The sequence below is a fragment of the Malaclemys terrapin genome, chromosome 3 (assembly GCF_027887155.1).
Source record: "Malaclemys terrapin pileata isolate rMalTer1 chromosome 3, rMalTer1.hap1, whole genome shotgun sequence".
NCBI classification, from domain to species: domain Eukaryota; kingdom Metazoa; phylum Chordata; order Testudines; family Emydidae; genus Malaclemys; species Malaclemys terrapin.
Window position 1 is genome coordinate 51204694 of NC_071507.1, and position 26380 is coordinate 51231073.

General features: G+C 42.6%; 1 protein-coding gene across 2 annotated transcripts in view; it reads left to right on the plus strand.

Annotated features, from left to right (window-relative positions):
- Nucleotides 1-23411, plus strand: part of LOC128834882 (calpain-8-like) — a 43050-nt gene extending 19639 nt beyond the window's left edge. Inside the window, exons 6-21 of one of the 2 annotated variants that reach the window (XM_054024046.1) lie at nt 874-957; nt 1737-1822; nt 3250-3324; nt 4663-4823; nt 5942-6099; nt 7505-7516; nt 9739-9950; nt 11568-11604; nt 12295-12360; nt 13285-13342; nt 14279-14343; nt 15953-16021; nt 19473-19551; nt 20274-20390; nt 22239-22297; nt 23166-23411. In XM_054024046.1, coding sequence (XP_053880021.1) covers nt 874-957; nt 1737-1822; nt 3250-3324; nt 4663-4823; nt 5942-6099; nt 7505-7516; nt 9739-9950; nt 11568-11604; nt 12295-12360; nt 13285-13342; nt 14279-14343; nt 15953-16021; nt 19473-19551; nt 20274-20390; nt 22239-22297; nt 23166-23189 — 1362 coding nt within the window. In that variant the 3' untranslated portion in view covers nt 23190-23411. The remainder of the gene's footprint in view (nt 1-873; nt 958-1736; nt 1823-3249; nt 3325-4662; nt 4824-5941; nt 6100-7504; nt 7517-9738; nt 9951-11567; nt 11605-12294; nt 12361-13284; nt 13343-14278; nt 14344-15952; nt 16022-19472; nt 19552-20273; nt 20391-22238; nt 22298-23165) is intronic. The other variant, XM_054024047.1, reaches the window with a different exon arrangement.
- The last annotated feature ends 2969 nt before the right edge of the window (nt 23412-26380 follow it).

The window sequence follows — 26380 nt, forward strand, 5'->3', positions numbered from 1 at the left end:
TATTCCTTTGACACTGGAAAAGAAACGAGTAATTTGCCTGGGTCATCCAGCTTTTAAAATGCAATTCTAACTATGTTAGGATTCAAATGCTGCCTGCCTACAGCCCCAGACACCCAAATGGGGAGAAGGAGACAGACACAAACTCTTTGAGAATGTCTTACATTCACTCTGTGGTGCCTTTCAAGTATGCTTTATTATGAGATACTCTAGGTCAGTCATTTGAGACCCACACTCGCCCTTTTCCCCACACACAACCTGGAGTTGGCTCCATTTCTCAATCCTATAAATCACTGACATCTGTAATAGGCAGTCTCAGCAGTTATAGAAAACATTAGATAGGTTAAAAGAAGCCCACATCTTTCAAATTCGTTTCTTCCTCTTGTCCCTCAACTTTTTTTTTTTTTTTTTTTTTTTGTAAGTTGCACAGTAAAAAAGGTCAGTGTTGTATATCTGAATCTTGGCATACTGAGCCCTTTATATTCACCAGAGGCTGAGTTTATTATTGACTTATTGGATTCCAACCAAATCAACAGATCTGAGCTCTGATCTGAGTTCACATAAAAGTTAGTAACTGAAACTTCTCTCTATAATGGACTGGACCTGAATATTTGAAGTTGGGAAAGTTTGGATTTGGATTCAGATTTTCGCCCCCCACCCCCACCCCCTCCACCCCAAGTCACAGATGTGTTTGGAACTGGGGTGTTCTGGAGATACAAAGTTGAGCTCCAGGATTTGGATCCATTTCTGTTTAACACAGTTTGTATTGTTGATTTTTTTATGCTTTATGATCCATTTAGATATCTGCAACTGTATTAATTTGGTCTTTAAAACTGTGTGTGTGTGCAATATATAACAGCATTTTTATTGTCCTAGATCACCAGTGCAGCTGAAACTGAGGCTATCACAAGTAAGAAATTGGTAAAGGGACATGCTTACTCTCTCACAGGAGCAGAAGAGGTAAGCTCATACATAATGGCTAAACCTATTAGGTTTCCTATGGGTAAACCTGCCCTACACAGTGTTGATGAAACTTACCATCACACAGAATGATTTACCAGTGTAACACACAACATAATTTTGGGTTTGCAATACTACACTGCCTTTGACAACTTGCTGATGACTCTCCATGTGTGACCCATATGAAAATGTTGCTAATATCTTCATAGCCACAGAGACAGAGATTGACTGTAAAAGTTCTTTAGCTTGATATCTCTCCCCTTGGTGATAACCTCTCGGAGACTTTATTCCAACCAGTTTTCCTCAGCAAATTAACATAGCCTGCAACCTACATTGTACTAACAGACTATATTATAAACTCACTTGAACCTTACATTTCACAAGCTTTCCCTACATATCACAAGCTATTGTGATTATAGAGATGATTCTGCTAAATAACATTGTACCATTTATGCTGCTGCACTATCTTCTGAAATGCCACATGCTGTGGAGAATGCAGCTCTTGTGCTGTGTTGTAGCTGATGCTCATCCTTGCATGTTACCCATCTATTGTATGACTCACCATTAGGCCTGTAAGTAATGCTATTTTTGTAGCGCTGGGTTGGTGGTGAAGGGGAGAATAAAATGATGGTGGGGGTGGGAGACATTAGTGGTTTTTTTATCTCTGACCATCCCACTAGAGTGCAAATTGTGTTTTTCTCTAGATGTAAAAGGAAATACTACAGGATAACGAGTAAATTAACAAAATGCTCAGACTCTGCTTGTTGTGGATCCTACAGGTAAACTACCGTGGGCGCCTAGAGAAGCTAGTCAGGATTAGAAATCCCTGGGGTGAAGTGGAGTGGACCGGAGCCTGGAGTGATAAGTAGGTTGTTATATACTGTGGCATCCCTCTCATAACTGTGTTCCAAAATCTTTTAAAATTAAATTGGTAATATCTGCCGTTAATAAACCACACAGCACATTTGGAAAAGGTGTTAAATCAATTGATACTAGTCAGAAATAAAGCATTATTAATAAATTAGCAGTGTTGGCTATTGATCTGTTCTCATCATGGGATTTACCTCCTCGCCCTAGGCAGGGCTTTCTATTTGTGGAGAGTAGTCTGTAGTTCTTGCTGTGAACAGGGCCAAGGAAGTCAGACCCATGTCATTCCACAAGGTGACTCTCCTCATGCCTGTATCCTACTGATGCTGGTGAGATACCAGTGTAGTATTCAGTCAATTTCCATGGCTAGAAAACCTAATACGGCCAAATTGCTGTGCAACTCCGACATTGATGGGACTACAAGGCCTAAGAAAGGGCAATGTTTGACTGCTGCTGGAGAAGCTCGAAAGGCTCTGATTGGGTTCAGCTAAGGACCCAAACATTTGAATACCCATCTGAACCACTCTGGGCTGGAAGCTGGGCTTGGAATCTCATGAGAACTATGGTCACAACGTTTCTAAGATTTTCTTGGGTTTGGTCAGGTTGGAAATACCATGAAAATAATTTCTCACACAGTATTTTGATATATCTGCTTCTTATCCAAGCAGGTTGAAATTATAGCATTGAGTTTGTGTGCAACTTGAGCAAAGCTTTTGGGTGAATCTTGTTTTCATTGGATCTGGTTTGCTCACCCTAAAAGTAGTATGCTTCATATAAACTTACAGGGCCATATTCTGATCGCAGTTATACCTGTTTTAATGTGGATCATCTCCACTGAAATCAATGGAATTACTCCAGATTTTTTTGGGATCAGATCAGAATCTGGCCCACTGTACAATAGTATGATAGAGATGGAATAGAAGCATTGGATACCTAGTCCTTCCCTGTGAGCAGTGCAGGATTGTTCCCTGCAGTATATTTTCTAGTCTCTCTTTCTCGAGTCTTGTTTTAAAATGTCCCAAATAATGGAGGTTTCACCACTCTGCTTGGGAGACTATTAGACATTAGAATAGATCTCACACTGAGAAACATTTCCTGATAGTCTTTTCTTAATTTCATCCAGTTAGTCCTAGTCATATCTGTGCATTCTTGCATCTTGTAGTTATGATTAAATTTAAGGTTCATTTGCTGCAAATACAGTTAAATGTAAAGCCTGATTCTTTGACCAGCTTGTCTAAATAATTTCCAATTGTATATTGGGTCAATTTGCATTTTGCACAGCCCTTGGGATGAGTAAAGGATCCAGTCATGGAAGGAAATATGTACTTTTATCAGCTGTAACCATAGAAAGATTCCAACTCCCTGAAATTGTTATAAGGTAAAATGTAACTACTATATTTATTGCCTTTTGTGTTTTGCCTGCAGTGCTCCAGAATGGAATTATATTGATCCCAAACAAAAACAGGCTCTGGATAAGCAAGCAGATGATGGAGAGTTTTGGTAAGAATCATTTAGTGGGATTAATCCTTTGGAAACTGTACTTGGAGATGTCCTGGTAAGCATTGCTTTGGATGGTGGTTGAGAAAATACCACTATCCAAAGGGTTACTAACACAGCCATGATGTGTGAGAGTTATTAGCCTGTTTGTTATCTCCCTTCCCATTCAAATACACCTCTACCCTGATATAACGCGACCCGATATAACATGAATTAGGATATAACATGGTAAAGCAGCGCTCCGGGGGGGCGGGGCTGCACACTCCGGCGGATCAAAGCAAGTTCGATATAACGCGGTTTCACCTATAACGCAGTAAAATTTTTTGGCTCCCGTGGACAGCGTTATATCAGGGTAGAGGTGTATTACCTGTATATTAGGGTTTCTATAGCATGATGAGGTGGCAAGGATGTAGCTCAGATGCTCAATATTTTGAGGCTTGGATTTTGCCTAAATAATAGTGAGGAAGTTCAGCTTTATAGCTCAGGTAACATCTATTTACTGGGAGTGAGTGGAAAATCCAGCCCAGTATTTGGTTACATGGGTTAATATTGAATTGATCTTTGTAGAACTCTACCCTCGATTAGAATGGCAGTTGTCCTCTTTGCACAAATGTAAATAGCTACACAAGGTGCAAGGCAGTGGATAATCAGGGACAAAGCTGTGTGTCCAGGATCTGATTCAGATTTTCTTTGCTGTGGATTTATTCAGTGTTAATTCCACTGACATTGATGGAGTTACACCTGATTTATGCCAGTGGAAGTGAAATCAGAATCAGTCTCTGAGTGCAAGGAATAGTATCAGGCCCCAAGAGAGTGCTTGAACATCTGTTGACAGTGTGTCCTGCTCTCTCGGGCAGCTGGCAACATGACCTGATTATCTTCTAATGTAAGAATGAGGTGAATGTTACCCAGGCTGAGCTATCAGAGGGTGGAAGAAACAGCAAAAATGGAAGTATAGCCAATTTTTTAAAAAATCTCTGGGACTATTTGGATGTATGGCTTTTTCACAGGGCCCTATTGTGTTACCCTTACACTGAGTAGTATCTCATTCCCCACATAGCTGCACATAGCTGATTTCAGGGAAATTATTTGGGTACTAAGGTGGTGGCACAATTGAGCCCGTAATGAATATTAGTCATTGAGAACTGTTGCCTTAAAGGGGTGGTTGGGGTTCCTAGAAGCCAACTTTAGTTTCAAAGTTCAATTAGACTGAATTTCAGGTAATTCTCCTGTGGTTCTGCCATTTGCTGCCTCATTAGAAAAGGGGTCAATTCACAGTGGGTCTGGCCGTGTTCCAAGTTCATGAATTCACTGTGGACTCTTTGCGTTCTTTGATGTCAGGATGGCATTCTCAGATTTTCAAAGACAGTTTACACGGCTTGAGATCTGCAACTTGACTCCTGATACCCTGACAAGTGACAAGGTCCATAAATGGGGTCTGACCTTATTCAGTGGTCAGTGGAGACGGGGTTCTACCGCTGGTGGCTGCCAGAACTATCCAGGTAAAGACCCAGGTGAAACTTGTATGCATGGTGAAGAAATAGATACAATTTCTTCCAACACAGGTTCCATGTTGTATCACTGTTGCAGTATCAATGTGGGTTGTTTCATGGGGTGTTGTTCTGCTGTTCTTATAGTTGGATCAAAGAGGTGAAGCAAAGATCTGGATTGGTTTAGTCCAGGGTCTAGGCTCAAGGCTGAATCAGGGCTGTCTGTTTAGGTTTGATGAAGTTGAAATCTTGCAAGTGCTCTCATGAGATTTCAGCCAAAAATGGCAGAAATCTCATGAGATCAGCTGGTATTAAGAGATTTCCATTATCAGGACTGGTTGGGAATCTTGTGAGATCAGTCATTTTCATGAGATTTCTGCCATCTTGGGCTGCATCAGTGTCTGATACAGAAAATAGATCACGTCTCCTTTTCTCTCTAATTTGGAACCAGAAGCTTAGAAATGAGATAAGAGCCAGAAGGGTTTGGATCTGAAGTTCCTTCTCTAGGGTTTTTTTTTTTTTTTTTTACCTGTTTTCTACACATGTTGATATTAACCCAAACCTATGTGGTCTAAATCAAAACCTGATTCAGACTCATTTTCTCATCAGGGTTTCTTTCCTCACTTGAGCAGTTAAGTCACTGCACAGTCTCTTTTCTTTATGCACCTTCCCTGCCTGTACTACTCATGCTTCTGACTGGACTAATCTCCAGTGGATTGTGGAAACCACAATACAGTCACAATTCAACACTGCAGAGACAAAGAGTATTGTAATTTGTTATGCATTTTCAGGTCAAACCTGAAGAGAAGCCCTCTGGGATTTGGCCCTATAACAACAACAGTGTCAGGAGAGGACATTTTCTGGGCCTAAATGACTGGTTGGTGTTAACAGCATCGGCTCCTCCCAGCTGGTCATTACTCCCCAGGAGATGTCTTTGTAATTTGTTATTGCATAAATAAATATACAGCACAGCTGGGAAAACATGGAACCATATAATATGACGGAAAGGTTTGACTGAACCCTAAAGAAGGTCTCTCCAAAGTGCTATTTCTGTACCTCTCATGAGAATGACCTCAGCTGCAGTGAAAGCAAACACTCTTTCCTTTTATTTTCCTTTGGGATTTTTTTAGTGACGTACTGGACCAATCCTCAGTTTAAAATCAAGCTGGATGAGCCAGATGATGATGAAGAAGGAAGCACTGTGCTGGTGGGCCTGATGCAGAAGAATCGCAGGAGAGAAAAGAAGATGGGGGAAGCTCTACTCAGTATTGGCTATTCTCTCTATCAGGTAAAGTAAGTTGCTTTTAAGGGGTTACTTAATGCTGTGCTCTCCTCAAGAGATGGGCAATGCTCAGGGAGGCTTTTGACTTTTCAGCATCACCTCATTCAGGTTTTGGTTTTGTGAAATGGTTCAAATCCTTCTCTCATTCGATCTGACCCCCATAGCATGGGAGTGTTCAGAAAAATGGTTCACGGTTTGTACCATTCCATTTCTAACAGAGAGCGTTGCAAAAGTGGAGGTGGCTAATTTAGCAAAAATCTCATTCAGGTCTTTTCTCTTGCAAAGCCTAAACAGTGCTGGTTCATAATGGAAGGAGATTCCAGATAAATGGTTCCATTTTAGGCCCATCACTAGTTCATGCTGTTCGCTTGAATTATTTTTCTTTGAATATGCAAATTGTGTTAGCATCACTACCTACCATAGTATTGTTCTGTCGGTTTCTGGTTTTATATAACACTTGCATCACCACTGTCTGTGTAAACAGTTGGATAATATACTGTAGAGAACAATCCTGTAGAGGCAGGAGATGGGACTAGGACTTTTCCATCTCTAACTTCTGTGATGCCATGGAAACAAAACAAAAAATCTGAAATTCCAACTGATACCATCATTCATTGCTTTTCTGCAAATATGATGTCATGAAGTGTAGCGTAGACTCCCATGGGCAAAGGTTATTAATGGGAATCACTAACTTTTGCTAATGTAGCTTGTGCATTTTGCTTCCCTTATCTCCTGCATGTGTGGGATAGTTTTTCTTCAGGGCTGAAAATGTGGCAATGGTACAAAACTAGCAAGGGTTTTCCCTGGTGCCAAAGTGTCTGTGCACACAGCTAGCTCTCAGTGTTTGCCATGCCGTCTGTTTGATGCCAGGCAACCCAATCCATTTGCATTCTAGAATTTGCAAATTAAAGAATGGCTGTCTATACTTATCTATCAGCACAGACAGACCAAAACACAATCTTTCTGCCTTAGTGTATTCCTATCTTGGGAGATATCTCACTCACCTGCCCACTTCATAATCTTTGACTTGTTAGGGTAGATTTAGTAACTTGCCCTTCTGGCAAATATCTATTTTGACTTGTGATTAAAGTATGATTACGTTTTTCATCAGTATCATGGTAATGGCGGACAAATGGATTTTATGCCTGTTCTCATACATTTTCAAAACAATTTTGAGCTAAGCTCTCATTGACTCTGAGTAAGAATTTCAGGATTTGGCTAATTTTCCTTTGGAACAGTTCTAGCACAAGTAGGAACTTTGTGCATGGACTAGAATTGCATTAAATGGTTGTAAATAGGAATGAAAGACAAACTATCTGAGTCTATAAAATGTGGCATTAGTTAACATTTCACCCAACTGACTACAGAAGATACTAAGCAGCCGCCTTTCATTAACTTATCTCTTTTGCAGGTCCCTAAAGAGGTATGTACATTCTATTGGAGACTTCCATCCTCCAGATGACCATCACCTGTTAGGGTTGAGAATTTAATACAACTGCTGCTTAAAGCATGGTGCCTTCTAAACTGACCACAAACCTTCAGGAGACCTGTGACTGGGGTGTTTTTTTTAAATCACTAAATTGATATTTGAAGACAAACACTGCACCTTCTAAATAGCCATTTTCAAGGAATTGTAGGATGAGGTTTCCTCCCAGTCAGATTTTGATCTCATTTACACTAGTCTAAATATGGAGTGACTCCATTGACCTCTACTGATCTTAGGATAACTAAGATCAGAATTGGATCTATGTGTCTAGTAAAGATTATGGCAGAACAGGGTCCATACTGGATTTTCCTTTCCTGCTTAGAGGAAAACCCAGCTTACATTATTTAAAGAAATATCAAACTCTGTGGGTCCCTCTCTCTTTGCTGGGCAAGGGCACAATGTCATCAATTTATCCAACTCTACCTCCCCAGTCCTCTATCAAGTGTCAATGTTAAGATAGAGAGACTTTCCATTTCTAAAATTAGGACCACCAAGGGGTGTTTGGAGCTAGACAGAGTCATATTCGTTACTAGACTGTATCAGTCTGTGCTGCCAATTTTGCTGTGTTTTTCATCCCCTTTGTTCTTGCCCAATAACATAAAGTGCAGCTATGTACCAATTATCTGCTCTCTGTTTACAGCTTCAGACACAAAGGGAAATGGAACATGTACATTGAAAAAATGCTGAATCTGATTTCTTAATTTTTCATTGCAGTGTAGCTTAGCTTCAGACTGGGTAGGGAGAAATGATCTAGTTGTTTGAATTGTTGATTAAACCAAAATCCAGTCCTTACTTTAAAAAAGAGAAAAGGCACCACATTATCCTACAGTTTTCAACCAAGATACTGTAGTGTTAAGGGTTATTATTGTTAAATATAGTATTTTTTATATAAGAAGTTACAACTGATCACCTTTCCAAATGAGTTCAGCACATTTACTCTGTGACCTGGCTTTATAATCAAGCCAGAAACACTATCAGTAAAGCATTCTGCACACCCCCTGTCAAACATTCCCCACCTTTCTTGTATCATTGCCTTGATGAGTCACACATTTTGAAGGAAAAGTTTGTGAAGTAAAGGTAAGTTGAATGGGATTTCTAAAGGTGTATTTAGCACTGGGATCTTATTTTAATTCCGATGTTCAGGTATGAGTAGCTAATTTGCTTAATAAACTATGTAAAATGTAACCAGATTATCAGTCATGGAAATGTTGAGTGGGATTTTCAAAACAACTAGGGGATTAGCCACACATTTCCCATTGAAATTAATGGGAGTTGTGTGGCTAAATCCCCTCACTGGCTTTGAAAACCTCAAGCCATGTTATCCTTATGCCTACCGTTAGAGGTAGAAGGTGCTTGAAGTTTCCATTGCAGCAGCTCATAGCTCACATAACATAGCCAATAAAAAGAACATTCTGTTTGTAGTGTTGCTGAAGAACAACCTGCATCCATTCACAGTTTTGGATTATGGATACTGTCAGAAGCAAGGAATAGACGATAGGGCTGTGAGGCTGGTGAAACAGGGTGACTGAAGAAATCGGAGAGTTAGCCACACTACATGGCTGCTAGAGCTGCAATGCTAACAAACATCTGTGTGAATTATGAATGGCCATTTGGTTTGTTCATATTTGTGTCCCTTGTTGCTATACATGAACACTCTCATGGGGTTTTGTCTCCAGCCCTATGTGACTTAGGTGACCAATCACATGCCATGAATAGTCAAAGTGAACAGTTCGCAAACACCCCATAGGCTGAATAAATTTGTAAAAATCAAAGTAGTTTCACGAACAATTCATGAAAAGAAAAAGTGCTAAATTAATGGAACAACTTATTCACAATAAATAATTTGTCCAGCTCTGAGTCCACATTAACATGGTACTATTTGCTATTGTCTCACAGACCTTATAGAGGCATATAAAAAGTTTGATCCTGCTAGAGTTAAGCACCGTCCCTTTTCTGTTGTTCAGCCTGTTGTGCTGGGTTTGTTTATTATATTGATATGGCAGAATGTTTGTGCTTGTCTCCCACACTCAGAGGTTATATTGCTTCCAGCTAGCATAAAGTTCTGAGGATGGCTTTTAAACAATGAAATAGAACCAGGGAAATTAGGCTTTCTGGTGACTTTATCCAGTTGATTTTTAATAGAATATTATTGTTGCCAGCTGCAAAATCAGACAGATATCCATCTGAGCCGAGATTTCTTCACAACCCACCGACCAGTAGCCCGGTCTGACACCTACGTTAACCTGCGCGAAGTCTCCGGACGTCTCAAACTGCCCCAAGGAGAGTACCTCATTGTGCCATCCACATTCGAGCCTTTCAAAGATGGAGAGTTCTGCCTTCGAGTTTTCTCTGAGAAACCAGCTAAAGCTCAGTATGTATCTTCTTCATAATTCTCTCTCTGCTCAAGGTGAGGCATGCAAGGAACAAGGTGGAATGTTCCACACTACATGGAAGTCTTGAGAGTTGAACCATGAAGGCCCCCAACTCAAGGGCTACTTGTGTCACAAAGTCAGTACATCCACACACAGGCACTAACTTTCTCATTTCTCTGGGGATGCTCGACCCCCACTCTGCCCCAGGCCTGACCCCCACTCCACCCCCTCTCCCAAGGTCCCACCCCACCCCGCTTCTTCCCACCCTGTTCCACCCCCTCCCCCAGCGCCTCCTGCCTGCCGCTGAACAGCTGATCCGCAGTGGGTAGGAGGTGTTGGGGGGGAGGGGAAGGAGCTGATTGGCAGGACCCACCAGTGGGAGCTGAGCACCCACTATTTTTTTTCTGTGGTGCTCCAGCCCACATTTATAGAGCAATGGGTCATCAACTATGTTCTAGTGCACCCATTACTGTAGTATCTGAACACCACCTGCGGTCTACAGAGTAAAAGTTCTTTGTCAAAAACTGCCCTGGGAAACATAAGAACAGCTATATTGTGTCAGATCAAAGGTCCATCTACTGCAGTATCCTGTCTTCCAACAGTGGCCAATGCCAGGTGCCCCAGAGGGAATGAACAGAGTAGGCAATTATCGAGTGATCCAGCCTCTGTCATCCACTCCCAGCTTCTGGCAATCAGGGTTAAGGTTCACTCAGAGCATGGAGTTGCATCCCTGACCATCTTGGCTAATAGCCATTGATGGACCTATACGCCATGAACTTATTCTTTTTTGAGCCCTGTTATAGCCTTGGCCTTCACAACATCCAGTGGCAAGGAGTTCCAAAAGTTGACTGTGTGTTGTGTGAAGAAGTACTTCCTTTTGTTTGTTTTAAACCTGCTGCCTATTAATTTCATTGGGTAACCCTGGTTTTTGTGTTATGTGAAGGAGTAAATAACACTTCATGAGTGGTGTGGAGAAAGTAAATAACAATTTTATAAACCTCTATCATATCCCTGATAAGTTGTCTCTTTTCCAAGCTGAAAAGTCCCAGTCTTTTTAATCTCTCTTTATACAGAAGCTGTTCCATACCCTTAATTATTTTTGTTGCCCTTCTCCACCTTTTCCAATTCCAATATATCTTTTTTGAGATGGGGTGATAAGAACTACACACAGTATTCAAGGTGTGGGTGTACCATGGATTTAGATAGTGGCATTATGATATTCTCTGTTTTATTATCTATCCCTTTCTTAATGGTTCCTAATATTCTGTTAGCTTTTCTGACTGCCATTGCACATTGAGCAGATGTTTTCAGAGAAAGGATCAGAATTATGGGGGAGGAGATGGTCTTCAAGCGTAAATATCATACAAAGTGGCCAGTAGAAGGAAAAGGCTGGAGAGGCTGAATACACGTCAAGAGAACAGGTCATCTAGTGTACATGGAAGCAGTGCTGGATTTAAAAATGTAGTGGTGTTATGTGTGCTGAGGTAGGACTATTGCAGACAGAAAAGCTCAAGTTATCATGTTAGAGACCACAGTGCTATACAAGAATCCATTGCTTTGTAAAGTATTTTATAGGCCAATGCTAGACTGGTCATTTCTTTATTTTTTTTCCTCAGGGAAATTGGTGATGTAGTGGCTGCAAAACCATATGAGGTAAATGCATAGTTAGGTCTAAATGAACAGCTTCTTGGGCAAGCAGACATTTGATTTGGGATTTTGTTGCTGTTGGCTTGAGCTGATATCAGAGTATTTAACCATACTCGTGTAAAGAAGCCCTGTAATTGAAAACCTCCTTTTCCTATCAATCTGGCTTACAGGTTCCATGTGCATTTTTGGTGCAAAAGTTTGCCCATGCAATTCTGTAACTGAGCCGTAGTGTATCAGTTCAGAATACATATACGCAAGGACAATATAATACCATGGTATAGTGTGATCCTTTCCATAAAGAAGAATAATCTCAAAATACATCTCAAAAGCAGACCTCCAAGGAACTGTATAATTGCTATAGACAGTCTCAACACAATTTTCTCCACATCTATTTTGTGATCCTAATTTGATAACACAAGAGTCCTTTCCAATCAGAGTCTTACTACACAGCAGTTAAACTTCTGCAGCTGGCTCAAGTCAGCTGACTTAGGTCAGGCTGTGGGGCTAAAAAATTGCTGTGTAGACATTCAGGCTTGGGCTTGAACCTGAGCTCTGGAACCCTGCTCGTCTTCCAAATGGAATTAAACCATTTATTTAGGAAATTATTTTGTTTGGCAATTTCAAACACACCCACCCATTTCCTGGCACCTGTGTCTAGTATAATAAACCACATTATTGGTTATCTCTTCCCTTTAGCCTCATGTTGATGACAAGGGCATAGATAAGGAGTTCAAGAGCCTGTTTCAGAAGCTTTCTGGAGAGGTGAGTGGTTTAAAGAGGGAGAAAAAGACAGTGAAATCTTAGTACAGAGTTAGAAAACTATCTTGAGTACCAATTCTCTTGTTTATCTAGTCTTCCGAAGAATAGAATGGATTTCCCCTTTTATTAACTCACAGCTACCATTTTGGTCCAATTTAATGTACCTTACAACAGAACAGCTGTACTACGTTATTCCTCTTATTGGTGCAGAATGTGATTCTCTCAAGGTGTAGCATCCCTTTAAGAATGGTGGAAGTGAGTGATGTTACTATGTGGTGATATAAATTATCTGGGGAGTCAGCAACTTGGTGCTGGTGCATAATTTGGAGTGTTGTACTAATGGCTATTAGCACTATATTCCTTGTTGTTGGTTAGAAGTTGCTCGACTCAGGAATCTGTTAGCTGGAGGGTAGTATTGCACTCTCTCCTAATTACTGCATAGAAGACCTTAGCATCTGCAGGATTCTGCTGCACAAACTAGCTTGTAGCTGTCACATTGGATTTGCTCTTAAGGAGCAAATACCTGGGGCCAATTTGAAGTGCGAAAGCATCATTTTTAGCCACAGAAGCTTGTTTGAGTTGTGATGGGTGAATTTCAGCTGCTTCCCTTTCAGTTTCCATAAGTCTGGATGCATTTCTGAATCTCTTTAGTTGAGGAACCGAGACCGTGGTTGCTAGTAGACATGTCGCATTTAGTGGGTTCTCACACTGTGGTACCTGAGATATCTTATAGTGGCGCAGCTGCAGTGGTACAGCTGTGTTGCTGTAAGGTCTGTAGTGTAGATCAAGCATTAGAGTCCCATGCCTTAAGATCAGGATTAGAAGTGGAGTTGTCTGTAGGGGTATTGCAGTGAATGAATGCACAGTTGGTTTGTTCTAAACGTTTATCATGTTATCACCTGAAATATGTTTATTTTCTGTTTCCAGGACTGTGAAATGACTGCAAATGAACTTCAAACTGTTCTGAATAGGGTGTTAACAAAGAGTAAGTGACATTAGAAGTTTCACACTGAGCAGGGCTGGTAGGCAGATGCTGCAAGTAAGACATACAGGATCTCTCTTTGGTTCACAATGAATTTCTGTGCCATGGCCATTTCTGATAGCACGTGAACAAGTAATAATGTGAAAGGAAAACTGCTGGGATCAGTTTGGGGTAATGAATGTTTCTGTAAGATAACTGTCACTTCAGAATAATGGAACTGGAATGTGGAGTTTGAATAGAGAGGTCAGGGCTCACCCTGGGATAAGTGACTGGGTCTCACTCACTGTGTGTTTCTACATTTGGATCCAGCCTAACAAACTGTACAGGTACTTGTCTGAAATCCATCCCTAAGGAGGCCTCCAGAGGTGTTGCTGTGTGGCACAGCATGGTCTCCTGGAACCATATATTGACAACAAAGATGTAACTCAGCTCCTCCTGCTCCAAAAGCACAATCCTCTACCACACGAGCTAAGGAGAATCTCTATTAGCAGTACAGGATTTATGACAGAATGTGCAACTCCAATTCTACCAGGAGAAGGCATCTGCACATACACCCTACCCAGTTCACTATAGTGTATTCTGTGTAATCTACATTGATTACAAAAGGATCAGTCTTGTTCAGTGCAAACACAGAAGCTCTCTCTTTCTTTAAATGGATGCAGCATAGATCCTTGGCAGGGCAGTTTGGGAAAAGCATGTACTGCAACTGCTCATGCTGTATATGTTCTGTGGATAAACGGGCCTTTCCTCTCCGGTATTTTTAATCCAAACCCTTTTGCCTGTACTAAATATTCACTTTGTTTTTTAAATAAGTTGGGAGAAATGTTAGTAGCGATGAAAGTGTATTTGCCCTAATAGCAGATGCTGACTGTGGGTAGACTGTATTTCTGTGGGCTGCAGAAAATATTTGTCTAAAGTATTTGACTGTTTTTTGTTCAGGGGCAGACATTAAAAGTGATGGATTCAACATAAACACCTGCAGAGAGATGATCAGTCTCTTAGATGTATCCTTTAAATGTCACTTCACTGTTCTCTGAAGTTCCTAGATCTCCCTGGCGAAGAATTTTGACTAGATAAGGCTAGATTTACACTTCCCATTTTCCCAGTGCATCTGTCTTCACTTGCTGTAGGCATAAAACTCAGAAAAGTAGCTCTGTCAGCACAGTGTGGCACAGACGTTAACCCTTACGTGGCCAGACCTTCACCCCCCCTGCTTTGCGGCTCTCATCTGTTAATGTTTTCTTTAGACATAGCTGGTCTGCTCTGCAGCACAGCAAGGGCATTCTGCCTGAATATACCTAGTGCAGCAATGGGAGCTCACGGTAGACACACCCAGTGTGCTTGGTAGCCGTGCGATGGTTGTTATACACAATGGGAACTTCCTTCTGCAGGGCCATATCATCTTCTCCCTTTACACAGTGTAGCCCTAAAGCTGCAGAGAAAGATCAGAGGAACTATGTGATGGGGAAAGGCTTTGTATACCCATGTCCCATTGCATGCCTCCTGTGGGAGATGAACCTCACATGGCCAGAGGACTAGGGTTAGGACAGTGGTGGGCAACCTGCGGCCCGCACGTGGCCCGTCAGGGTAATCCGCTGGCAGGCCGTGAGACGGTTTGTTTACATTGACCCGTTCGCAGGCACGGCCACCCGCAGCTCCCAGTGGCCGCGGTTCGCCATTCCCGGCCAATGAGAGCTGCAAGATTTAAAAAATTGATTTAAAAATGGTCAGTGATGGAGAATCCACCACAACACTTGGTAAATTGTTCCAGTGGTTAATTACTGTCACTGTTGAAAATGTATGCCTTATTTCCAGTCTGAATTTGTCTGGCTTCAGCTTCCAGCCATTGGATTGTGTTATACCTTTCTCGTGTCAATTGAAGAGCCAAGTAGACTGTAATCAAGTTACCCTTTAACCTTCACTTTGTTAAGATAAACAGATTGAGCAACTTGAGTCTATTGCTAGAAAGCAGGTTTTCTAATCCTTTAATCGTTCTCATGGCTCTTCGCTGAATCCTCTCCAATTTACCAACATCCTTCTTGAATTATGGGGGCCACAACTGGACAAAATATTCCAGCAGGGGTCATACCAGTGCCAAATACAGAGGTAAAATAACCTCTTTACTCCAACTGGAAAGTCCCCTGTTTATGCAACCCACAATCTTGTAAGCTCTTTTGGCCACAGCATCATACTGGGTGTTCATGTTAGCTGAACCCATCATGACCTTGGCTCAGCACAGGTGTAATCAGCATAGATCAGGGCAGCCTCTGAGTGTCCAATGTAAGGTCAATCACTTTGTCTATTAAAAAAGAGCTTTAAGTATTGGGTTACTCCTCTGTGTATGAAATGGGAGTGTAATCTAATAGGTGTAGTACCTTTTAACAATCCGATACAGTACTGCAGATAGCCCAGGAATTCTTGGCACACCCTTAGCTAAGCAACCTTAAAACTGCAAGTGTCTCTCCAATGGGCGGATTACAAATGAAAACTACTATGAATAGTACACTACATTGCTATGGGTCATTTATTTGTATCAGTGCTGGTTACTCTTCCTCTTTGATATGAGTAGAAACTGATCCATTCTGAATTTGAACCAGACCTTAACATACCCAGACCGACGGGACTGGCACCTTGGGACTTGTAGAATTCAAGATACTTTGGCTGAAGATTCAAAAATATTTGGTAACTAACTTATTTCATTGTTTCCCTGCCACCAGCTAGCTCTGTGAAATACAGATTTAAACAGAGATGGGTCCAAGCCACCAAGGTCAGAAACAGGTCCCAATTTCCCCTTATGTTTGGAGTTTTGATCAGGGCTCTAGTTCAGACGCATTTCTGATTTAAAGAGAGAGTCAATTCCTCTTCCAACTCAGCCCACCACTCTATATTTTATAACACTTTCTCAGAAGCTTGAACAACTCGCTTTGCTTGGTGATTTCATTCCTACCTGCTAGGCAAACATGGATTCATCCCCACCTCTTATATTTTAATACAGCTGAAATGAACATGGCTCTGTTGTTTTGCTGTGTAACATAATTACTTGTGCACCAAGGTCACTAATACCTGCTTTGGAATAGAGTTTGTTAGTTAACTGCTGCAACAGAATACAAGGCACTTCTATTTTTGCAGGGCTGACCAAAATAGGTATTGTTTGGGTTTTTTGGTCAATGTCTCTGTGAAGGGTTCCCCCTGGAACTAGGGTACCACTGAGCCCTCTGACCCACCAGCCTGGGCTCCCTCTCACACTGTGCTGCTGTGACAAGCTGCAGACATGTTCCCGGTCTTACACTTCCACCAGCATACTCACAGGTATGAACACACCCAGCTGCAGTTACAGGCAGGCTCTCTGACCAGCCACTGCATGAACCAACAATAGAGAGGCTACAGCCAAAATCTCCACCAGCTTCCCAGCCTAGGAGACCAGAGCTGTACCGTCCTGCCCTGGTCCCAAACCCCAACCAGTACGAATATATTTTCCTGTTTGCCTCCCCCTCAATGCGGAGAGGAAATGCAACAGCCCCTCTGAGCAAAGATTCCCACGCACTTCACGCCGAACTCACTGGTTTAGATTAAAACATAAAATAAATGTATTAACTACAAAAGATGGATTTTAAGTAGCTAAGTGATAGCAAACAGATCAAAGCAGATTACCTAGCAAATAAACAAAAAAAGCAAACTAAGTTTAGCACACTAGTTAGATTGACTATGAATTAGCAGTTTCTCACCCTGACTGATGATACCAGCAGTCTGGCAGATTCTCAAGGTACAAGCTGCATTTGCTTTGCAGCTTGGGTTTCTCAGGTTTCCATACACAGGCTAGAAATCCCTTTAGCCTGGATCCAGCACTTCCCGCAGTTCAGTCTTTGTTCCCCAGGTGTTTGCAGGAGTCCTCTTGTGTGGGAAGTGAAGAACAATGATGATGTCACTCCCTGCCTTATATAGCTTTAGCATACGGCGGGAACTCTTTGTTTCAAAGCTTGGTTCCCAGACCAATTTGTGGAAAAACACGGACATTCCAAGCTGGAGTCCAGAGTCACATGGCCTGGTCACAGGCCCTTGCATACCTTGCTGAGTTATAGCAACCATTACTTACAAGCTGTCTGGAGCGTTTTCAGGGAGGCTCACCCCGTAATGGATAAGCTTTTCCTAAGGCTTATTGTTTTTTCCTAATGGCCCATTACCTGAATAGGCCCTTTCCCACCCACTATCTAGACTGAAAGCATCTTGCCTATACACTCTGGTGTAACTACATTTGAAATACAGATACATAGTCAATACAGTAATTCCTCGCTTAACGTTGTAATTATGTTCCTGAAAAATGCTATTTTAAGCGAAACGATGTTAAGCAAATCCAATTTCCCCATAAGAATTAGGTTAGGTTCCAGAGAAAAAATTTTCTCCAGATAAAAGACTATATTTTATATACACACACACACACATATACACAGTATAAGTTTTAAACAGACAATTTAATACTGGTACATAGCAATGATGATTGTGAAGCTTGGTTGAGGTGGTGAAGACAGAGGGTGGGATATTTCCCAGGGAATGCCTTACTGCTAAGTGATGAGCTAGCACTTGGTTGAGCCCTCAAGGGTTAACACATTGTTGTTAATGTAGCCTAACACTCTACAAGGCAGCATGAATGGAGGGAGGGGAGACAGCATGGAAGAGAGAGACAGAGACACACACCCTGTGTGTGAGAGAGAGAGACGTGCATTGCCCCTTTAAGTATGCTGACCCACTCTAAGTACACTGCCTTTTAAAGTAGATCAGCAAGTTGAAACAGCAGCTACTGCCAGCAAGCTCCCTCCCTCCTGAGCCCTGTCGTGTGTCCCCCCTGCTTTGTGGAGATAAGGTAGAGCTGGGGGAGGCAGGAGCGGGGGGAGGGGGACACCCTGACATTAGCTCCCCTCTTTCTCCCCCCCACCCCACCCCACCCCGCACAGCAAGCAGGAGTCTCTGGGAGCAGCTCCAAGGCAGAGGGCAGGAGCAGCACATGGCAGTGGGTGGAGGGACAGCTGAACTGCCCGCAATTGATAGCCTGCTAGGCAGTTGCTGCACAGGGAACTTAGGGGAGCGGGGAGCTGATGTGGGGCGGGGCTGCCAGTCCACCCTGGTTCCAAGCCCGCACCAGCTAGCTCCAACGGGCTGCTCTTTCTGCAAGCAGTGGACAAAGCAGGCTGCTGCCAAACGACATTATAAGGGAGCATTGCGCATCTTTAAACAAGCATGTTCTGTAATTGATCAGCAACATAACAACAAAACTTTGTTAACCGAGCTGACTTTAAGTGAGGAGTTACTGTATTCATAACTTCAGATACATGCATACATACAGGATAATATTATTCAGCAAATCATAACTTTTCAAATCACACCTCACATGACTTATCTTGTACAAAACGCATCATAATTATATCATAATAATATTACTATGACGAATATGGGGTGCAGTGTCACAGTCTCCATGAAAGTGCATTTTTTTTTCTTATGGAGAATTTAATATCCAGAGGATTTTCTGTAGAGTTCATTTAAAGAAGGCCAAAGTTTGAACCTAATCTACTTGACAATGCCCCTTGAAGATAAGCTTTTGAGATGGTCCCATTACAGGCCTGCTCCTGTGAAGGGCACAGCTCCCTCCTTTCCCACTGAAGCCAAGGAGGAGGTGCTCAGATCCTCACAGGTTGGATACATTCTGATCACCGGCATGCAATGATTAGATGACCTGTGTAAATGAAAACATGCCCCAAGCCCAGTTTCCCCTCTGAGCTGCAGGCCAGAATAGTTTCTAATTACTCAGCGAGAGCCGGCTAGCGGATCAATTGGCTGTGAGAACGGCCTGTTGTTTCTTTTGAAGTGCTAACCCAAATGGAAGTTGCATATTACAGTGTTTGCTAAATGAGAGGGATATTCCTCAAGGGCCTATTTGCCACAGCACAACATGTCGACAGGCAAGCTGCCAGACCACTGGGAATGGTTTCCCAGGGCACAGTTTGCCATTAGCTAATTGAAATTTTTCCTTCAGTCATTAACGCTTTCAGAGAAAAGATGCATTGGCTGGCAGTAGCAATGCATCTCCCAGCCAGTCAGATAGGGCTCCTAACAGGCTAACTTCCTCTTTCTTCTGCTCCAGGAGATCTATAAGAAAGTGGATACTGACTATTCTGGTACCATAGATGCTCATGAGATGCGAAATGCCCTCAAGGAAGCAGGTAAATATCCTGTGTAGAAAGGATGCCCTAATGTGGTATTCCGTATTTTAAAAAAATGAAAATATTAAGGTATTCTGACTAGTCCTCCTGCCTCCTAGCCTCATAATCATGGTGACATCATTGACTCGCCTCTCTCCTCCTGATCTCCATATATATATATCCCCTGGCCATACTGTCTACTTCTGGGGTGGTGCTGGCCAGCTCTGGACCCCCTGCAGGAGCAGTTTTTCTGTGGATGATTTGTATCTCTGCAAACTCTTCCTTGGTGGACTTTCTGTGGTTGGGTCCCTGCGTTCTGGATTAGGCCAGCAGACGTCTCATTAACATGAGCCTAAATCAAGCCCTAAAACTCAACGCCTGCGTGTTATGTAGGTAATGGACTCTGCTGCAATTGCTGCTGTTTGGCTGGGGCCCCAGGAGTGCAGTAAGTCTTATTAATTAGGTGCTTATCACAGGAATATAGGGCTAAGGAACTCTGCAGAACAAGTGGAACATATGCAATTTGTCAAGGCTTTGGGAAGGAGAATTACGCCTGTCTCCACCATAGCATAATGGGCTATAGAAAGGAGAATACACAGTAGAGATAATGGAGACCAACAACCCTTCTAGGGGGAATAGCCCATAATCCTTCAGCCATGTCTTTCTGCAACTGCAAAATTCCATGTGCAACCTGCGTTAAAGAGTGTATGTAACTGCTGCTTGAGTGATTTCTGTGCTTTCAGGTTTCACTCTTAACAATAAGGTGCAAAACATCATTGCTCACCGCTATGCCTGCAGCAAGATGACCATTGACTTTGACGGCTTTGTGGCCTGCATGATCCGCCTAGAGACCCTCTTCAGTAAGTTCCTTCTTTCGCAGCTGCTGAGCAGAACTGCTGAGCATTGGGGGGCGGGGGGAGGGGAGGGGAGGTTTGTTCAGTGCTTGGTGTTTTTATTTAAATTGGAGTGCTGAGTGCAGAGCACTGTGTGGAAGTGTAAGGGAGCCAGCAAAACTGGATCTGCTTCGCAAACCAATAGAGAAGGCCCCAGACAAAAGCTGGAGGAATTCAGTCCAGATCCAAACCTTAATCATCTTTCTTCTAGACAATAGTCATGGACTAGATTGTGGAGCACTTACTCACCCTGGAAGAATTTCCTACTTATGCAAGTAGGTCACTGGCTTCAATGAGACTATTTGTGTTAGTAAATACTCAACCACATGAGTAAGGCTTGTGCAATCTAGCCGTAAATTAGCACTTACAGACACATTTTTAAAGGTACTAGGTCCCTAAAGATATAGATGGGTGCCCAGTGGGGTTTTCAATGGGAGGTAGGTGCCTAGGCTGTCTTGAAAAATCTCACTAGGCACCTATCTGCACCTTTAGGCACTTTATATCTTTAAAAATCTGTCCCTCTGAGCTTTGCAAGCCATAACTCTTTAATCTTCACAGCACCCTCATTAGCCCTATTTCAGAAGTGAAGAAAGGAAGGCACACAGAGGTCAAGAGACTTGCCTCAAGCCAACCAGCAAGCCACTGGGCAGAACTGGGAATAGGAGTTAGGAATCCCTAGCTCAGCTAACCAAATGTATCCAGGCTGGAGGCTTTCCACCATGGCCTGCCCTTTCCTCAGTTCTCTAGTCCACACTGTATTTAGCAACTCCAATGAGTTCTGAGAATGGCAGAGCTTCAAAATGGGGAAGGTGAAAGCTGTTCCAATAAAAATAAGAACTGGCCCAAATCTTCACCTTAAAGTCAAACCGAAACCAAACCAACTTCTCTAACTTGTTAAAATGATTTCTGGGTGCCATTTATCTCAAATGAACTTCTGAACCCTTTTAAGGTTTGCCCAGCACCAGTTCAAAGCTCTTTGTCTGTAAAAGGGTCAAGGATGCAGATTATTCTCTTGTACCGAAACTTGGTTCATTAAAAATAAACTCAATGTTCACATTGAGAAGACAGTGGAAATCTAGAATATGCTTTTCTTTGGGGGCAGTGAAGGAGTTTCATGGGTTTGTATGGCTATAAAATCAGATTTTGTATCTAATCAGCCACTTAGGATTGTTGTATTTATAGGATTATGGGAGAGAGGAAAAGGAGCCATCTAACCTCCATTTGTAAATTCTGAAGAAACACCCAGTATAATACTAGATCAAGGACAGTCTGATTCTTTTGCGGATTGCTAATAGAGATGGGCTGACAAAAGTGGAGAACTCATTTACTCTTTTGAATTAATGCAGTCTAATGTTAACTGTTCCATTTGACTGACCATTGGGGATTCTTCCAAGATGGTGAAACACTTTTCTTAATCCTCCTATGACTTATAATCACATGCACTATGTTTCCAGTGCTCTGCCCCCACACTAAACATCTCACACTAGTGATATACTTTACCTTATCTCGGCCTGGGTCAGATCTCACATTCATGGGTGCATCCCTACATATCATGTGAAATGGCCAGTTTGTGGCTGTCCTGTTCTGAACACAGAATGTGTCATAGTGGGTCCCGCCTGATATGCTATCCCATGCAGTGGCTTATGAATGATACTTAAGAGGAAGGGAGGGAAATGGTTTGTAATGCTCCTACCCAATTGTGACTCAGAATTTGCCCCTGAATCCACATTTGAATAGGCCACGGTGGGAGGCCTCCATATTTTGTCAGACACTGTGTTACTTATATTTTATTTCTTCCCTTCTTTTGTTCTTCAGAAATGTTCCAGCTCCTAGACAAAGACAAGAATGGAGTCATCCAGCTCTCTTTGGCTGAGGTGAGGCTAGTTACATCAAACTACTCTATGGTTAAACTGTTGCAATGACTGGTCACAATTAAAACATATTTCCTCAGGAAATCCATTATGAGCTTTATAAACAAATGTAATAGCGATTCAAACAGGAGACTTACTGAAGATTCCACAGTGGAAGAGAGATTTTCAGACAAAAAGCTCTTACTAAAATCCTTCCTAAGCCAATAGTTGTTCTTCCAGAGAATGAACACTTATCACACATACAGTGAGAGAATTTATTCAAAATGCCTCCATTTGTCTAGGAGATGATATCCTTATGGGTATTTTCATTCTCTTCTTTCAAAGTGGAGCAAAGCACTAGAAAATGCACAGCAGGGAACAATTCTTGCACAGGCAGAGGGTGAACTAAGATTTCATATCTTTTTTTTTTTTTATGAGGGTTTTCATTGTTCAAATCAAAGTTGTGCAAAAGTAATGAGGCCCAGTCCTTCCTCTGCAGGGCAAATCCAAATGGAGGGATGAATGGGAGTCCCCCACTGTGATTCCAGTGGCAGTTCATCATATCCTGTTAAGATGTGGGAGGAATCTGGCTCCAAGATTTTTTAAAAAGATCATGCATCTCTTTTTGTAGCATTCTCTTGTCCCGAGAGAGAGGCCCATTTGCAAAGTTTGAAGCCAGCTCCCAGCTCTGAACTTCCCCAAAGTTCAAGAGCGATTGGATCTGTGGGTTTTGGTTCACCCCATAAAAGAGATTAGATGCCGATCCAATCTTCCCCAAAGTCTGGTGGTGTTTGGATTCATAATTTCCTTTCAGGGCCCATATTTAGTTCCACGAAAGACATTTAATGGACCTTCCAGACAGTCTAACTACTTTTTTCTCTTCCTCCCACAGTGGCTGTGCTGCACAATGGTTTGAGCCGTTGCATCTGAATTGAGTACAGATCCCCGTGACTCTTGCAAACATGTTGTGATTTTCATATGTCTGGAAACTTGGAAGATATTTATTTCCTGTGTATCTGAGTGATTCTCAATCTGCTGCTCCCCTCTTACAGGGAGAAAAAAATCCTGTTTCAATCACCAGCAACTTATTTTAAGCCAAAATGAAAATAAAATGATTCCCTACCATTTGGAAAACAAACACTGCAATGATACTTTAAAAAACAAACAAACAAAAAACCTTTTCTTTTTTCTGCCTGGGGAGTATTTTTGTGTCATGCTGAAATGTCATGAATTACAATTACCACAGATAGGCCTAAAGGGCATAACTTAGATTCAAATTCCAGCTCCAGTCCAATATTCAGCAGTGTTCAGATCCAAACAGCTGGTCTGGACAGAAAGGGTCAGCTACAAAATTTGTATCAGATTCTGAAGCATCCTGCATTTGAATCTAGGAGTTTGGTTTGGGCCCATCTCTAAGACTTCGTTTAGTGACCTGGTTTAGTCTATTCCATTTAGGTTCTTATAACATAAGACCTGAGGTTCTTCCAGATTGAGAATAAACAAGGAGGATAGCAGCTGTCATTTGAGTTTTAGTGAGCAGGAGAAGGAGAAGGGAATCCGAAGGCCCTTTTTATGGCTCTTTTGTATGTTTTCAAGTAGGAGAAGGAGAGGGCCAGGTGGTAAGGAAAGATGTGATTCGTGCTTTCAATAGGCACATTGGTTGATAACAAACCTTGTCAGTGATCCACATGCAGGTCCAAAACCAAATATTTACATTTAATAGGTAAAAAAGGGGAGTGTGCAGCCTGCGAAGCAGTCCTGTTAGCTTGTCACACTAGAAACCTGAAAGTGCTTGCAGGATGGTTTGCAACTTCAGCTGGAGGTAAAGTTTCCAAACATGGAATCACTGGAGGTGCCAGTTTTTGCAGCTGAGGTCTGCAACCCACACAGAAGCAAATGCAGCGCAGTGACAGAGGATGCAGCTTCTTTAGAATCAGTGGAGCTGCTCCTGCTTAGAACTGTGTGAGTTTGGCTCTTGGTCACTAAATTAAAGATCCTCTGAAAGCTCCAGCGTCCTGGCCAAGTTCTAGTTTGAATAACTACATTCTGCCTGCCTGACTATATTCTGCAGCTTCATTTGGAGAAGTTATTTTCCATTCCCTTTCTTAATTGTCAGCACACTAATAAAGCTGATCTATAGCATTGCTAGCACAGAATAGCTGCCATGCTCCATCCCAGAGGTGGCTGTGTTTTAGTGATGTGAATGAACTTTATACAGTAGGCACAGGGCAAAATTCTTCTCTCTCACTGAAGTGGGGATCTCTGCTGCCTGCCATATTCAGGATTTGTTTGACATGGGAACACAATAAGGGCAAAATTAGCATTTAGTGAGCTGCTTGGTATGTAAGAATGGAACATTTTACCCTTGGATTATAAAATGCTGTGGGATCCTTGCAGATGAAAACTGTGATGTACAGTGAAACCCGTGCTAAGGGTCAGCTGGGAAGGGTGGGCACCTTCCCTAAGGTCCAGTAAAATCTCTGGCCTCAAGAGAGTTCCTCTCTATTAATTGCAGTGTGTTATACACTGTAGCTACCCAGCAGTCCCTCTGGCAATTAAGGGGTCTCACTGTAACTACAGGGACTGTAATGACCTGGCTATATGTGTCTATGCGACAAGCTCCCACTTTCATGCAGAGGGACTAAAAGGGGAGCTCCTGCCCACTCACTATTGGGAGGTCCAGCCTTGGGCCTTGAAAAAGAACCCTCTCAGCTTCTTTGCCCCAAGGCCACTTCCTTCACCTCTTCCAAGATATTTCCCTCATGACCCAGAAGGATTTACACAGTCTGTTGCGTATCAGGATCTGGCTCTCCAGTCAAACGTCCCTTCCTTGGGCATGCTGTCTTCAGGCTTTCTTAGAAGTCCAGGAGCAAAAGTCCAAATAAATAACAAAATCCAGACTAAACAAGCTTCCCCTTCTTGGGGTTTCTTCTTCAGCCTTCTGGCCTCGCATGGCCATTCAACAGACCCTCTCATCAGCTCTCCCTCTTCAGTGGGAAGGGAACTGGTGGTATCTTCTGGCCCCTTCACAGAATTCTTTGCTGTGATAACCTCTAATGCTCAGCTGTCCCTCCAGACTTCAATTCCCAGCATAATGGGTGCGACCAAACCCAGGTGGTGCTGGATCCAGCTCCCCCACTACTCCCTAGTGGATGCATATGAACTGCTCACTGAAGTATCATAGACCCTATACCAGTAACCAATTTTTTTTCCCCTCTAGCTCAAGTAGCAGGGTCTGAGTTTTTGGAGCAAGGGGGTCTCAGGTCTTTCTCTTCCATCCCTGCAGATCTGATTGGCTATGATGTGCAGCATAGTGACAACTGTCTGACGGGGCCGGAGATTTTTGATGGTGCTATTATCCCTCCCAAAACAGCATAATAATCTGCATGCACCTGCATGTCTAAACAGAGAGAAGTCAGGGATGGCCCTAGCTCTGTCCAGCAAGTGCTCTCAGCCAGTTGAGCCAAACGAACACCTCCCCCCAGCACAGCATCCTGAGTATGTCCCACAATTCCTTACCAGCCATGCAGCACAGTAAGCTAACCGCATGCAGCTCTGGATTAGCTTTCTGCTCACATCTGCTAGTCATCAATTTAGTCCAATTACGCATGATCACAGAGGTGTCTCACAACAGGACTGGGTAAATCAAATCGAAATCCACTGGATGCTCCTCCTGCCCCTCCCCTCTTCTCAGGCAAAATGCCCCCATTTCAATATACCTCCTACCTATCGCAGTGGCTCTCTGTGTCTTTCACTCACCTTTCCAGGCTGGGCAGAGTGCTACACTCCATCCTCCTTTATCTGTATGAGGCAGGCAGTTCTAGAGGAGCCACGTCCTCTTTTCTTGGGATCTGGTCTCCAGACAACTGCTTAAAAGTAAGCCTTGTCATTGAATACACTTCTCCTTGCCACTTGGCTGCATCTGCAAAAAGATGATTAAGGTCATCTTGTTTCTCTTCCTCATGCGACAAGCCAAACAAGTGTCTGTGCGCATCAATCCTTCTTCTCCCTTGGCACTAATTGCTTGTTGACTAAAATGTCTGCAGCTGCTATTAGGGGGAATGCAGGACAGGGAGGGGGGTGGACTGAGCATGGGGCTAGGAGTTA